Genomic DNA, 11933 nt, shown 5'->3' with positions numbered 1-11933 from the left:
AAAAAATTACAGTTGAAAGTGAAAGTTGAAGTTCAAATTTTCAATCACATTTTTAACCCAATATTTGGGTTTGTCCACATTTGACCGAAATTTGGGTTAAAACAACCCAGCATTGTTTAGAGTGACCTGTTTAAGTCAGAGATGAGATGTCTAATTTTTCATTCATAAAGACCGAGAATGCATCTTGAATGAACTGAATATTAAACATGAAGCTCCAAGACAACAAATGCAAAAAAAATATATATATTTAATAATTGTACAGTTTCTTTCATAATGCTGGTACTCTAGTGTGCAACACCTAACTTAGCTATTCACATATTTACAGAGCTTGTCACATACACACAAACCTGAATATTTGAAGAAACAATAGAGATGTGCTTTATTACATTAAACTTGATCCAGTCTGAAGTCCAGGGGTTTCAAAAAGTCCGGCAGTGAGTCCAGCTGTTCTTTGGGAATGGACTGGCTGAGCTTCTGCATGGCCTGAACGAACAGTGAAGGAGGTGATGATTCTGAGAGCAACTGGAAGGCCTGCTCTCCTATAAGACCCCTCCACACATCGGCATTGTCCTGCAGCTGTCTCTTCATCTGGAAGCGAAATGTGGGCATGAATAAAATGAGGTAGCCGAGGCAGACGCGCTTCGTCCGCATTTCGAAGTCACTCTGGCAAATCTGTCCGAGTAAACAGTCCAGGGGGGTGTTCCCTGTCAGGTCCTTTGCGTAAGGACAGGCCCCGTGACCCAGCAAAAGAATCAAGCACTCGGGACGCACCAGATCACACGCGAGATGCAGCGCGGTCTTGCTGCCGTCCGTGTGGACGCATCCGTGACGGTTGAGGTAGCTCCGTCTCTCGCAGTCTGTGAAGTCTTTAATGGTGTCCATGATCATTTTCAGGATGTTGATGCGGTTGTAGCGGACGGCTATGGCCAGGTGCGGTGTGGTGGATGCCTGGCAGCAGCAGAAACTTCTGCTGGGCATCTCCAGCGCGCGGGCGGAGAACCTGTTGAGTAAATAGCGCGCGTACTGCTGGTGATCGTGTACCAGTGCGTACAGAAACGCCTCTGACGGGGAGAACGCGCACGCCTGTCCGTCCTCTTCCCAATGAAATACCTCCATTGTCCGCATGTCTTCCAGGACCCACACCGGCAACAGGTCCCGTACAGCTTGATAAAATGCAAATGAGGTTTTTTGGCATTGTTTCGGGGATTTATAATCCGCGCGACTCTCGTACATCCCCAGTTTCAAAGGCATTGCGAGTTCCGCCGTTATATTAAACGTTTTAGTGGGGGGCTATTTGGATTGTTCGTGGTGTTCAATGCAGCCACATCTGTCAGGATATAGATGTAACCCAGGAGACCAGGCGGAATAATAATCAATAAGGTGGTAGTCTCGTACGACTGAATCCTAAACCGTCCACCCACCTTCAAACCCCACTACAAACTCAGCCGAGAGTTTATATACTGTATGCTGGGCACTGGGACAGCCGTGTTGCTTTGCGCATATCGCTCCGCTCTTTACCATTGGATGCTGGCGCACGTCACGAGGGTGCAAAGTGCCTCCAACCTTTCCTTATTAGTATAGGACGCATCCATTAACACATGTGTGCGTATGTTTGGGCGATATCGAGTGACCCCGCGCATTCAGTACATTCACCGCGACTCTTGTTGCATAATATCCCACACGACGAGCCATGCGCTCTTTCACGAGGTGATCTACAGTACCCGATCTGTTTACCATACCAGTCTGAAAAAAGTTTAGCCTATTATTTATGGTGGTAAACGATCAAGTGTCGTCGCTTAAATTTCCTCGGGGTTATATTAATGATAGCCTAGACGCTATCTTTTCCCGTTTTTTTCTTTTGGAAGAAGTCAAGGGCAAAAGTAGCCTATGTTAAAGTCAAAATTAATAAAACTGGGCGATAATAATTTAGAAATGCAGACGCGATGGGAATGTCTGAAACAACAATGGAGCCTAATCAAACAAAGTGTGACTGAGATGTTTGTTGAGGAGCATGCGCGCCATCTAGCGGATATGATTGTTTTTTGTTTGTTTCTTCAGAAAAAAAAATAGATACGTACGTTTATCACTAAATTCATTACTTACACATTCTCTACTCTTTGGTTATTTTAATGATTATTATTAGTAGTATCAGTTTAAAAAAGTTTCTGCTTACGGATACAAAAAAGATCTCTTGTAAAATAATGTAAATAGGCTACTTTAATTATATGATCAGGGTATATCAATATGAGATTATGAAGGGCTGGATTTATCCATTTTATGCATTCTCATGTATCCTCGTATTGCTTTCAATGAGGAGAATATATATATATATATATATATATATATATATATATATATATAATAGGCTAAAATAATAAGACCGTGTTTCTGCTGTAAAAAGCTTTAAGCTCCTAGATCACTTAGCGTATAATTTTCCACAGCTCATGTTGTCTGTAGTTTTTTGTCTACTGAAATTCCTTGGAAAGATATTTTGCAGTTTTTCATCAGCAGAACAATCCAAAAACACATAAATTATAGTAAAACACTGAAGCCTATCCCTCACAGCCTCACTTTCATTCCTGTTAAAAGTCTCAAGGTTCCATATTTTGTGACAGAAGTGATGTTTTAACATGTTAAATGTCGAAATGTATTAACATGTTATGACAGAATACGCACAATTAAATTCAATGGAATTCAATGTTACCCGGTGGCTATAGACCATTTCACAAGATGTAAACAACATTGGTCCAGAAGCACTTCCTGTTTCAGTTTTTTAACACTACATAAAAGCTGGGATAAAATACAACCAACAGAACATTTAAAACTGAATCAAAAAGTTAAACAAACATCTTTAAGATGTTTTCTTTACATGTGAAATAAAGAAAACAGTTACAAACTGAAACAGGAAGTGCTTCTGGACCAGTGTTGTTTACATCTTGTGAAATGGTCTATTTTTTGTATTACGCCTAAAAAAAATCTCATGGGAACTTAAATTTTTGTGAAATAAACTTCAAATTTGGAACACAACTTGGTTAGATATATGGCTTTAACTTTCTGTCATTTTTAGGCTGAAACCTATACTAATTTATATATTTTTTTAATAAAAGAAATATATATATATTATTCCATTTCATAACAATAAACCTAAACTTCTAAACTTGAATTCTATTCATTTATTCCACTTGGCAATAATCTGCCAAGTGTTTATGTTTATGTTTATTATTTTGATCCCCATTAGCTGCTACATTAAGCAGCAGCTATTCTTCCTGGGGTCACAACATTTTAACAAAAACTTAACATCAAAGCTGTACAACAATAAAGACAGATACAGAAGTGCACACAACATCATAAATCATCAAACTCTCACACACACACACACACACACACACACGCACACACACACACACACACTAAACATAACATCAGATTACAAGCTCTTAAATATGCAAAATATTACCACTCTCTGGGTACAACACAAAATATGAAAATCACATTTCAATTATTATAGCTTATTGTCCAGTCATTATTAATTATAAAAATTACAATTACTCCAAAGTAAATAAATACAGTCTCAATCTTTTGGAAAAACTAACATTGTGACTCTCTGAGACCAAAAATAATGGGTGTCTTCTTTTAAAAGAGACCAACCATAATTCTTTAGTCCAAAGGGTTCATGAATTACAACCGTTACAACAGTTTGGGTAGTGTATGTCAATGCTCAAAAAGGGGGATGAGATTCAACCCCCTCATGTTGTGGCCGTGATGGACAAAACAGGTCCGAAAAACCTTGTAACATTTGAGCTTGATTTTTGTAGAATGTTAAATATAACGTCACATGCCTGTGTCTGACCACATATAAAGCCACAACATCAACATTGATAACACAATATTTATTTTAAAAATATCCATTTCCTGAAAAGTTGCGGTTTTGAAGCACTTTTATGATTAAAATATATACAGCCATTGACAGCCATTATAAAGCTTGAAAGAGCCAGGACATTTTTTAGTAAACTCCGATTGTATTATTCTGAAAGAAGAATGTCATATACACCAAGGATGACTTGAGGGTGAGTAGCCTAAATCATGGACTAATTTTCTTTTTTTTTTTTTTTTCAAATAGGACTAACAAATTGCTTTTACAGTTTTTGGCAATAAAATCATGTGATGTGACGCATCCTATTGACCCTGTTCACATTTCCGGGTTTCTCATTAGTGGAAGGCATCATAGTTGGGTAAACTTCTATAGCAGTGAATGAGAGACTACATTAAATTAATTTTTTTGTGATCCCATTTGCTCTAATAGCAAAAGAAGAACAATGCCACGACCGTGTTTTCACAACTTTCAAAAAAATAAAATAAATAGAGATTGATAATGGCAGTCGGAAGAGAGAAGGATGTCAACTTTGTCAAAGCGTGGAACTAGAAACACCCTCACAGCAGTGTTAACTAGTATTTGTGTAATACAAATAAGTGTTATGCGTAATGATCTTTAATCATGATAGTATGTGGCAACATGTAAGTTAAAAGTGCATCTTCTGCACTAAATGATATTCTGATATTCTATACCCTTACATGTACAGTATCTAACTTCACTCTCACACTACACAAGACTATAAGATTATTTTGTATTTTTAAATTACTTTTAGGCTATTTTAATTAAATTTTATTAAAATACTTTTTTTGCAGCAGTATTTTGTATTTTGTTTAAATACATTTGATGAGTAAGTATTTGTAATTAAATAATTTTAATGTATGTGTGCCCATCTCTGGCTCCTGGTAATAAATATGCCCTACTAATGAAAATATAGTTAGTTTTAAGGAATAAATGTGAACTGTTTGCCATTGAGGGAGACCACACGGATTTGGATACATTATTGCACTCAAGGAAGCATAAGGTTTTCTTTTCACTGAACTAGTCAATATACGGAGTATAGAACTAGTATATATACGTAGTCTTGCTTTTGATGCACGTGGATGTTTTCTAGACAAACTCCATACTTTCACGCTTGGCCTGATTTTTTTTTTGTTTTTTTATAAGCAGAAGCTTGCACCATTTCTGACTTGAAGAGGAACTGACATTAGTTAAAGCAGGTCAATCAGAGAGTTAGAAACTGTGTGTGTTTGTGTGTGTGTGTGTGTGTGTGTGTGTGTTTGTGTGTGAGAGAGAGAGAGAGAGAGAGAGAGAGAGAGAGAGAGAGAGAGAGAGAGAGAGAGAGAGAGAGAGAGCTAACGCTAGAGAGCAGCCGCACTGCTAGCACTGCTGCCTAATGTGCTTTTATCGGCTTTCAAAGACAAACGTCACTTATTATTACAACTGAGGGAAATATTATGCGTTCGATGCACATATTTAAGCATTCGTAGCGCTATATGCCCAGTTGGGGGAGTTTGCATTAGTGCAGGACGGTGTTATTTGTTTCAGATCAGAGCAGTTGAGCTGAGTTAGCTTAGCTATAGCGAGCAGCCAGCGAACCCAAGTTCTTCAAGCTCTTTTGCGTTTCGCTGTCAAGATGCCTGCGATGTTAGAGAAGGGCACCACTGAGATATCGGGTAAAAGAAGGGGCAGAAACTCTGTAAATAATCCGGCCAAAAGTTTTACTTCAAATGGGAACAGTAACCATTCATGGGAGGAAGGAAGTTCGGGTTCCTCAAGTGATGACGAGCATGGTAAGTCACGGTGGTAGCCTCGGTCCCTCTTCACAAGTTCATACACTTCGGATGAATGTAATCAGTCTATTTAATCTGTTCTTTTGTCGCTCTCAAGGTGCGGGCGGGATGCGAGTTGGACTGCAGTATCAGGCAGTTGTTCCCGACTATGATCCTGGTTTGTGACTTTTGAGTGTTGGAAGCTTCTTTGACAGCACAGGGTGGATGGCGTAATAGCCTCAAACACTATTCGTTGTTGGAATAGTTCGTCCGTTCAGTGCCCTTCATCTTCAGCAACAATAATAATTTAATTATATGTCTCGTTGGCAGCCTATATTAAAAGTAGCCAGTTATAGCTTACAAAGATGTTAAAACAAAACAAAAGATGAAAGAAAAACTTTTGCTGGTTGATATTTGAAATTTGAGGTAGAGGATAATGAGCACCTGATCGCTGTCAAACTGAAAAGCGTTCATTAAATTAATTTTACATTTATTTTTCAACCTTTCTCTTTTACCTATTTTTTTAATTTATTTTTATATGGCTTGGATGTATTAAACGCATTTAGGAAAAGGCCGTTGAGTGAAAAATTGCTAGTAAAATTGATTGTTTGAAATTAAACTAGATGGATGTGTTCTTGTTTAATACACTAATTTCTCATATTTTTTGTCACCAGAAGTAGCAAAGGCAAGCCAAGAGAGAGAAAATCTGGGAATGCTAGTGTGGTTTCCAAATCCGAGCATACCAGAGGCCAAATGTGAGTCATTTATGTGGATGTTAGCTGGCTGTATACATAACAAACCAGCACAAACTGTTTTCTTATGCAGATATTGGCATTTTTTTTAAATTTTACCATGTTACCCAGTCTTATTCTGACACTTAAGTGTATATTTTTTTTGTTGGTGAATTACTTTACTCACACAGCTTAATACGTAGAGGCATTTGTAGTTAATTTCTACAGAAACTGAATGCTGACACAATTTTGATCCGTTTAGCCCAATATGGGATAATAAGCCAACAGTTTAGTGTGGAGTGGGACTGTTTGTCCAATCAATGAAATACAATTGCTGTGTTCAGATTGCCAATGAATTTTCAAAGTTGTGTAATGTGTAGTAGTATTACTGTATAATACCAGACATCCCACCCTGCACAAACTCATGCATTGCTACAGAGTGTTAAATCATATTATTCATTTTTGTTATCCACTCAACACAAGTTCGTTCATTCAACAGTATTCATGCGCCATCAGTAGACAGTGTAGTGTGATGAAATAATAGTCCGAATCATGCAAGCAGTTCACAAGAGAAGCATTTGAAACCCATGATAATTCCAAGTAAATGGTAATGTGTCTTTGCTGGTCATTTGTAATAGAAAACGCATCTCAATACCAGATGGAAACTGGGCTTCTCTCTCGCTCGCTCAATTTCCAGGATATTGTATATAATTTGTGGATGTTAAGAACCTGCTGTTAATATGCCTGAGACTTTCAGAGCTTCAGGGAAAGGTGGGATGTCTGTAATACTTTCTATCTTTAAAGATGGGATGTGAGATGCATATTAATTCTACAGTTTGCATAGAATATTAGTAGTATGACATTATGCTATTCCTAAATTCTGTTTGGTGCCTCTAGTGGCACAGAAATTCCACAATTCATCTATAAATATAGGCTACTCAGTAGCGCTGAGGAGGCTATACGTACGTATTAAATATTTTTAATTCAAAGAAATGTATAATATATGTAAAATAAATATTTATCTTTCAAGGGTTTTTAGTTTTATACATTAGATCTGATTTTGATATATGTTCTGATGATTGTTTTTGTTTTTTGTCACAGTGGATGAGTATATTGCAATAGCCAAAGAAAAACATGGGTACAATATGGAGCAGGTAAAATTATTATGTTGACTTTTTTTGTAGGCACAATCAATGATTGTGATTCAATACGCTTTAATTGTAACTCATAAGATAAGGTAGAATATTCTACACTGCGTTAGTTGAATCTTACCGCATCAAACATGAGGTTTGTTTTTAATTTTAACAGTCTTCAATGTCAGTGAATGATCAGCTTTCTGTTTTTAACAGGCATTGGGCATGCTGTTTTGGCACAAACACAACATTGAAAAATCTTTGGCAGATCTTCCCAACTTCACCCCTTTTCCAGATGAGTGGACAGTTGAAGACAAGGTGCTGTTTGAACAGGGTTTCAGCTTTCACGGAAAAACATTTCACCGCATCCAGCAGATGGTGAGTAAGATGGCTGAAACCACTCTCACCATTAAAATAAATTATTCACTTCAGCAGCTTCACAAATCAAAGTGATAATCACACACGAGGCGCCTCCGAAATCCAGATTATTAATCGATTCAAGTCCTAAATTCTAATGCTTTGGCTCAACTACAACTGAATCAGTGTCAGCTTTGATTATGAATAATGTTTCCATCGCTGATGTGTTTGATTTGCAAACTTTTTTTTTTTGTACTAGCTTCCAGACAAGTCAATTGCAAGCCTGGTTAGATTCTATTACTCATGGAAGAAAACGCGCAGCAAAACGAGTGTGATGGACCGCCATGCACGCAAACAGAAGAGAGATCGAGAGGAGAGGTCAGCATGAAGATATTAATAGGATGTTTGGTGTTTTTTTTGTGTGTGTGTGTTTGCTTTTTGAGTCTTGATCAAAGATTGTGCTGTCATGGAAAGCTAGCATGGTCTATTTTTAGAAAACAACATTGTCATTGTTGGAAAGGAAATGTCATATTTGAAACTTTCATTTATTTTTCATGTAGTGGTGATGAAGGAGAAGAAAACGGTCGCAAATCTCCAGGGGATGCTGAAATTGAGCCAAATAAGGATGAAAAGAAAGAGGTAATATAAAGACATATTTCTGCACATTATTTTGTACAGATTTTCAGCAATAACGTCTTGGTTATGCATAACATAATTAGATAATGGGTGTAAAACTCTTAAAAAAAAAACTTCAAATCACCTTTACTTTTTTTTTAGTAAAATTGTTTTCGATTATTTTAACTTTTAACAGTGCTGCTACACTTTACATAATGGATATCTATCTTTTATTTATTTTTTTTTTTTAAAAAGGGAACTGCTGGACTTGAAAAACAAGAATCAAAACCTGCAGTTGTGCAAAAGGTGCCATTCTAAATATATATTTGAAATCTGTTGAACCTGCTACATCAATAATACATTCAATATAAATCAATAAACATGTTTTACATCAATCAAAGATTCAAATGGCTCTGTGTGTTTCCGCAGCCAGTGAATATCGCAGAGAAGTCTCTGCATGTTAAGAAGGAGGTACAGGGACTTGCTGGGAGGAACCTACATAGAGCGAAGAAGAAACCTCCTAAAGGAATGCATTTAATCTCCGATGATGTGACGGCGATGTCCAGCAGCGGCCCGGCCGCAGTTAGTGTTCTGAGACAGCTGGATATGGAGCTCATCACCATAAAACGACAGGTTAGAGTTTTATTACTTCTCAGCAACATAACTTTCATCTCAGTATTTTATATTTGAGACTTTAGGCTGAGCTAGAAGTAAATCAGACAGACAGTGAGGCAGTTTAGAAGGATGTTATAGTTTAAAATGGAGAACTTTGAAAATGATGCAAATAACCCTTATCTCTTGTTACAGATTCAGAGCATCAAACAGCACAATAGTGCCCTCAGAGATAAACTAGACACAGGTTTGGATGAGTACAGGCCATCTGAGGTAACAATATTCACATCTTTAGAATTCTTTTCACCATAGAGGGCCATATTTACCATTTTTATGCATGAATGTTGTTCACAAATAGATATAAATGTGCTTTGTTTTCCTCAGGCTAATCAAAAATTTAATACCCGCTGGACCACAGAAGAGCAGCTGCTTGCAGTACAAGGTAATTTTGGCCACATTTCTCAAGTGGTTGTTGGATAAAGAATGATTATTTAAATTACTTTGAAAAAGTCAAAAGTTTTGAGCAGTGAAATTCTGGTCAATCCTCGGTTCCCTCTGTCAGCTATAAGGAAGTACGGACGGGATTTCCAAGCCATTTCTGATGTGATCAGCAACAAGTCTGTGGTTCAAGTGAAAAACTTCTTTGTGAATTACCGGCGTCGTTTCAACCTGGACGAGGTCCTGCAGGAGTGGGAAGCTGAGCACGGCGTCGAGGGACGTAAGGGTATAGATGAAGAGAAGATGGAGGTGTCATCTGAAGAGGGGACCACCCCGGGGCCTTCAGAAAACCAGACAGAGGTCAGTAGCTCTTCTACTCTCAATTTCCCATCAATGCCTCTTAGTTAATGGGCTTTCCCACCAAAATTCTGCCTTGTATTCCAGTCAGGCTGAAAATTCTTGCTCTAATTGAAGGATGTTTTTCCTACATATGGTTTTGATCATCAAATTATATTTTTTAGGAACAAACAGCATTGGAAACACAGAACCCCTCAGTTTCCTGAGTTCTTCAACAGCGGTCAGACGAGCTCAGATCAGTTGATGTCGCAGCTGTGCGTTAGAGGCATTAAGGCTTCAACAGCCTCAAATGAAGCCTCTTCGTTATAGACATTCCTCCTCTCTACCCTATTGAACCCGGGACTCCATAACAGGTGCTACCGCATGGGAGCACAATCTTCACCAAGCTAGGAACTAGGACCATCGTTATAGTCACTGCCAACAGAAGTATAGTTTCTGTCTGGTGTTCCAGCAGTTCTCTGCAAATGGTAATTGGTCTGTTATGGGGGAATAAAACACCCATATACCCATCCCAATGTCACTGAACAATGAATTGTGGTCTTGAAAGATCTCTTGTCTGAAGGAGTTTAATGTCACTTGACCATCTCTTTTTCTTTAAAAATTCATAGGACTTTAATCTGGTCCAAATCCAACATCCCTTTCCAGTTACTTTTTTATTATTGTAGCATATTATCTAGTTAAATGATTTGTTATTTTGAACGTTTATTTTTTAATTTCATTTTTTTATTTGATGTCTGGTTGGAATTTTAAGCTATTTATTTGCATAAAATTGAATTATTAGAACTGCACTGTATATATAAAATGAAATGCCAGTGTGGTTGAAATTAAAAAAAAAATGTAATACCATTTTTATTATTCTTTTAAAAAAGAATGAGAATTAAAATTGTTCAAGTGAATTGAATTGGTTTAGTATTAGGTCATTATATATTATATATATATAATGTGTGTTTAATCATGGACCCTTGTACATGGTGTATTCGAAATGCATTTTTATCTCTTGGCCGAGGCTGATGACTGTAAGAACAGACAGCAAAGTGTTGTAATGGAATGGGGAGGGGTTTTTTTTGTGAGTTTTTTGTTTTTTGCTTAGATTTTTAAAATCTTATTACAAACGGTGTTTTGACAATTCTTCATGCAAAGGTCAAGCTTTTCACCCTCTAATGGGTGTTTAAACATATGAATTGCCATGTGTAGTTAAGAATTTTAAAATAAGGCAGCACATCTAAATTTCTACTATTCCATGCTTGATGTTTTTCAATATGTCCTTAATTATGTTAAAATCAACGGTAGATGAGTTCATAATATTGTTTCTTTTTGTATGTTTAATTGGAAATGGAATAAGTTATTATTTAAAATACATGCGCACTCACTTATTTCGACCAACTTTTCCCTTCTAATAACTGTAATGGTACCATACATGTGTGAACTCCTTTTAAAGTTTTGTGTGCAGATAACATGTACATGGTTGGGGTGAAATTATGTGTGTCTGTGTGTGGGTGGAAGCTAATGTGGTCATAAACTGGCCCATATATATTAAACCTAATGGATTTATACAGTCAAATGCATTGAGTGTTATTCAACCCATATACATCACATTTTGTTATATTTAACCCATTATATGTTATTAATCATTAGTTATAATATGTGATAAGAAGCTTGGAAGAAAATTGCTGATCACAACAGGTAAGGCGTAGGGATTTGCAAAATTATTTCTATATAGGCTAGAATATTCTAATTATAACTGATATAATTAAAAGCATAAAACTTGCATTGAATCTATAAGGATTTAAATAGTTATGAAAACGTGAATACACTACAGTAAACGACATCAGGGCAACAAACATTTTTGGGTTACTGGTGGGAAAAATAGCCTCTCCATCTTGCGGGGGTTTTTTTGTAATTAGATTCTAGCCTAGGTTAGATTCTTTGTAATTAGATTCTGACTAATTAAATATTTCAGTAATTGTGAACAGTAATTTAACAAAAGCATTTTACAGTTCCATCACCTAGTAGAAACCACGTGGAAAAAGAGCCGCTGAAGTGAAAG

The 11933-nt window shown here is 36.9% G+C and overlaps 2 protein-coding genes across 2 annotated transcripts; one reads left to right on the top strand and one right to left on the bottom strand.

The window, feature by feature from the left end:
• Positions 1-46: 46 nt before the first annotated feature.
• Positions 47-2048, bottom strand: ankrd9 (ankyrin repeat domain 9). Its single transcript, XM_039669266.2, has one exon. The coding sequence runs from the start codon at positions 1249-1251 to the stop codon at positions 388-390; it is 864 nt and encodes a 287-aa protein (XP_039525200.1). The 5' UTR covers positions 1252-2048; the 3' UTR covers positions 47-387.
• Positions 2049-5076: 3028 nt separating this feature from the next.
• On the top strand, positions 5077-11447 carry rcor1 (REST corepressor 1). Its single transcript, XM_039669282.2, has 13 exons — positions 5077-5664; positions 5762-5821; positions 6318-6398; positions 7476-7528; positions 7724-7885; positions 8124-8242; positions 8425-8503; positions 8735-8785; positions 8909-9112; positions 9287-9364; positions 9476-9533; positions 9654-9889; positions 10051-11447. Exons 1-13 carry the CDS (start codon positions 5508-5510, stop codon positions 10090-10092), a joined length of 1380 nt encoding a protein of 459 aa, XP_039525216.2. The 5' UTR covers positions 5077-5507; the 3' UTR covers positions 10093-11447.
• The last annotated feature ends 486 nt before the right edge of the window (positions 11448-11933 follow it).

The sequence above is a fragment of the Pimephales promelas genome, chromosome 15, assembly GCF_988280905.1.
Source record: "Pimephales promelas chromosome 15, fPimPro1.hap1.1, whole genome shotgun sequence".
NCBI lineage: Eukaryota > Metazoa > Chordata > Actinopteri > Cypriniformes > Leuciscidae > Pimephales > Pimephales promelas.
This window is presented reverse-complemented; position numbering and strand designations above follow the sequence as displayed.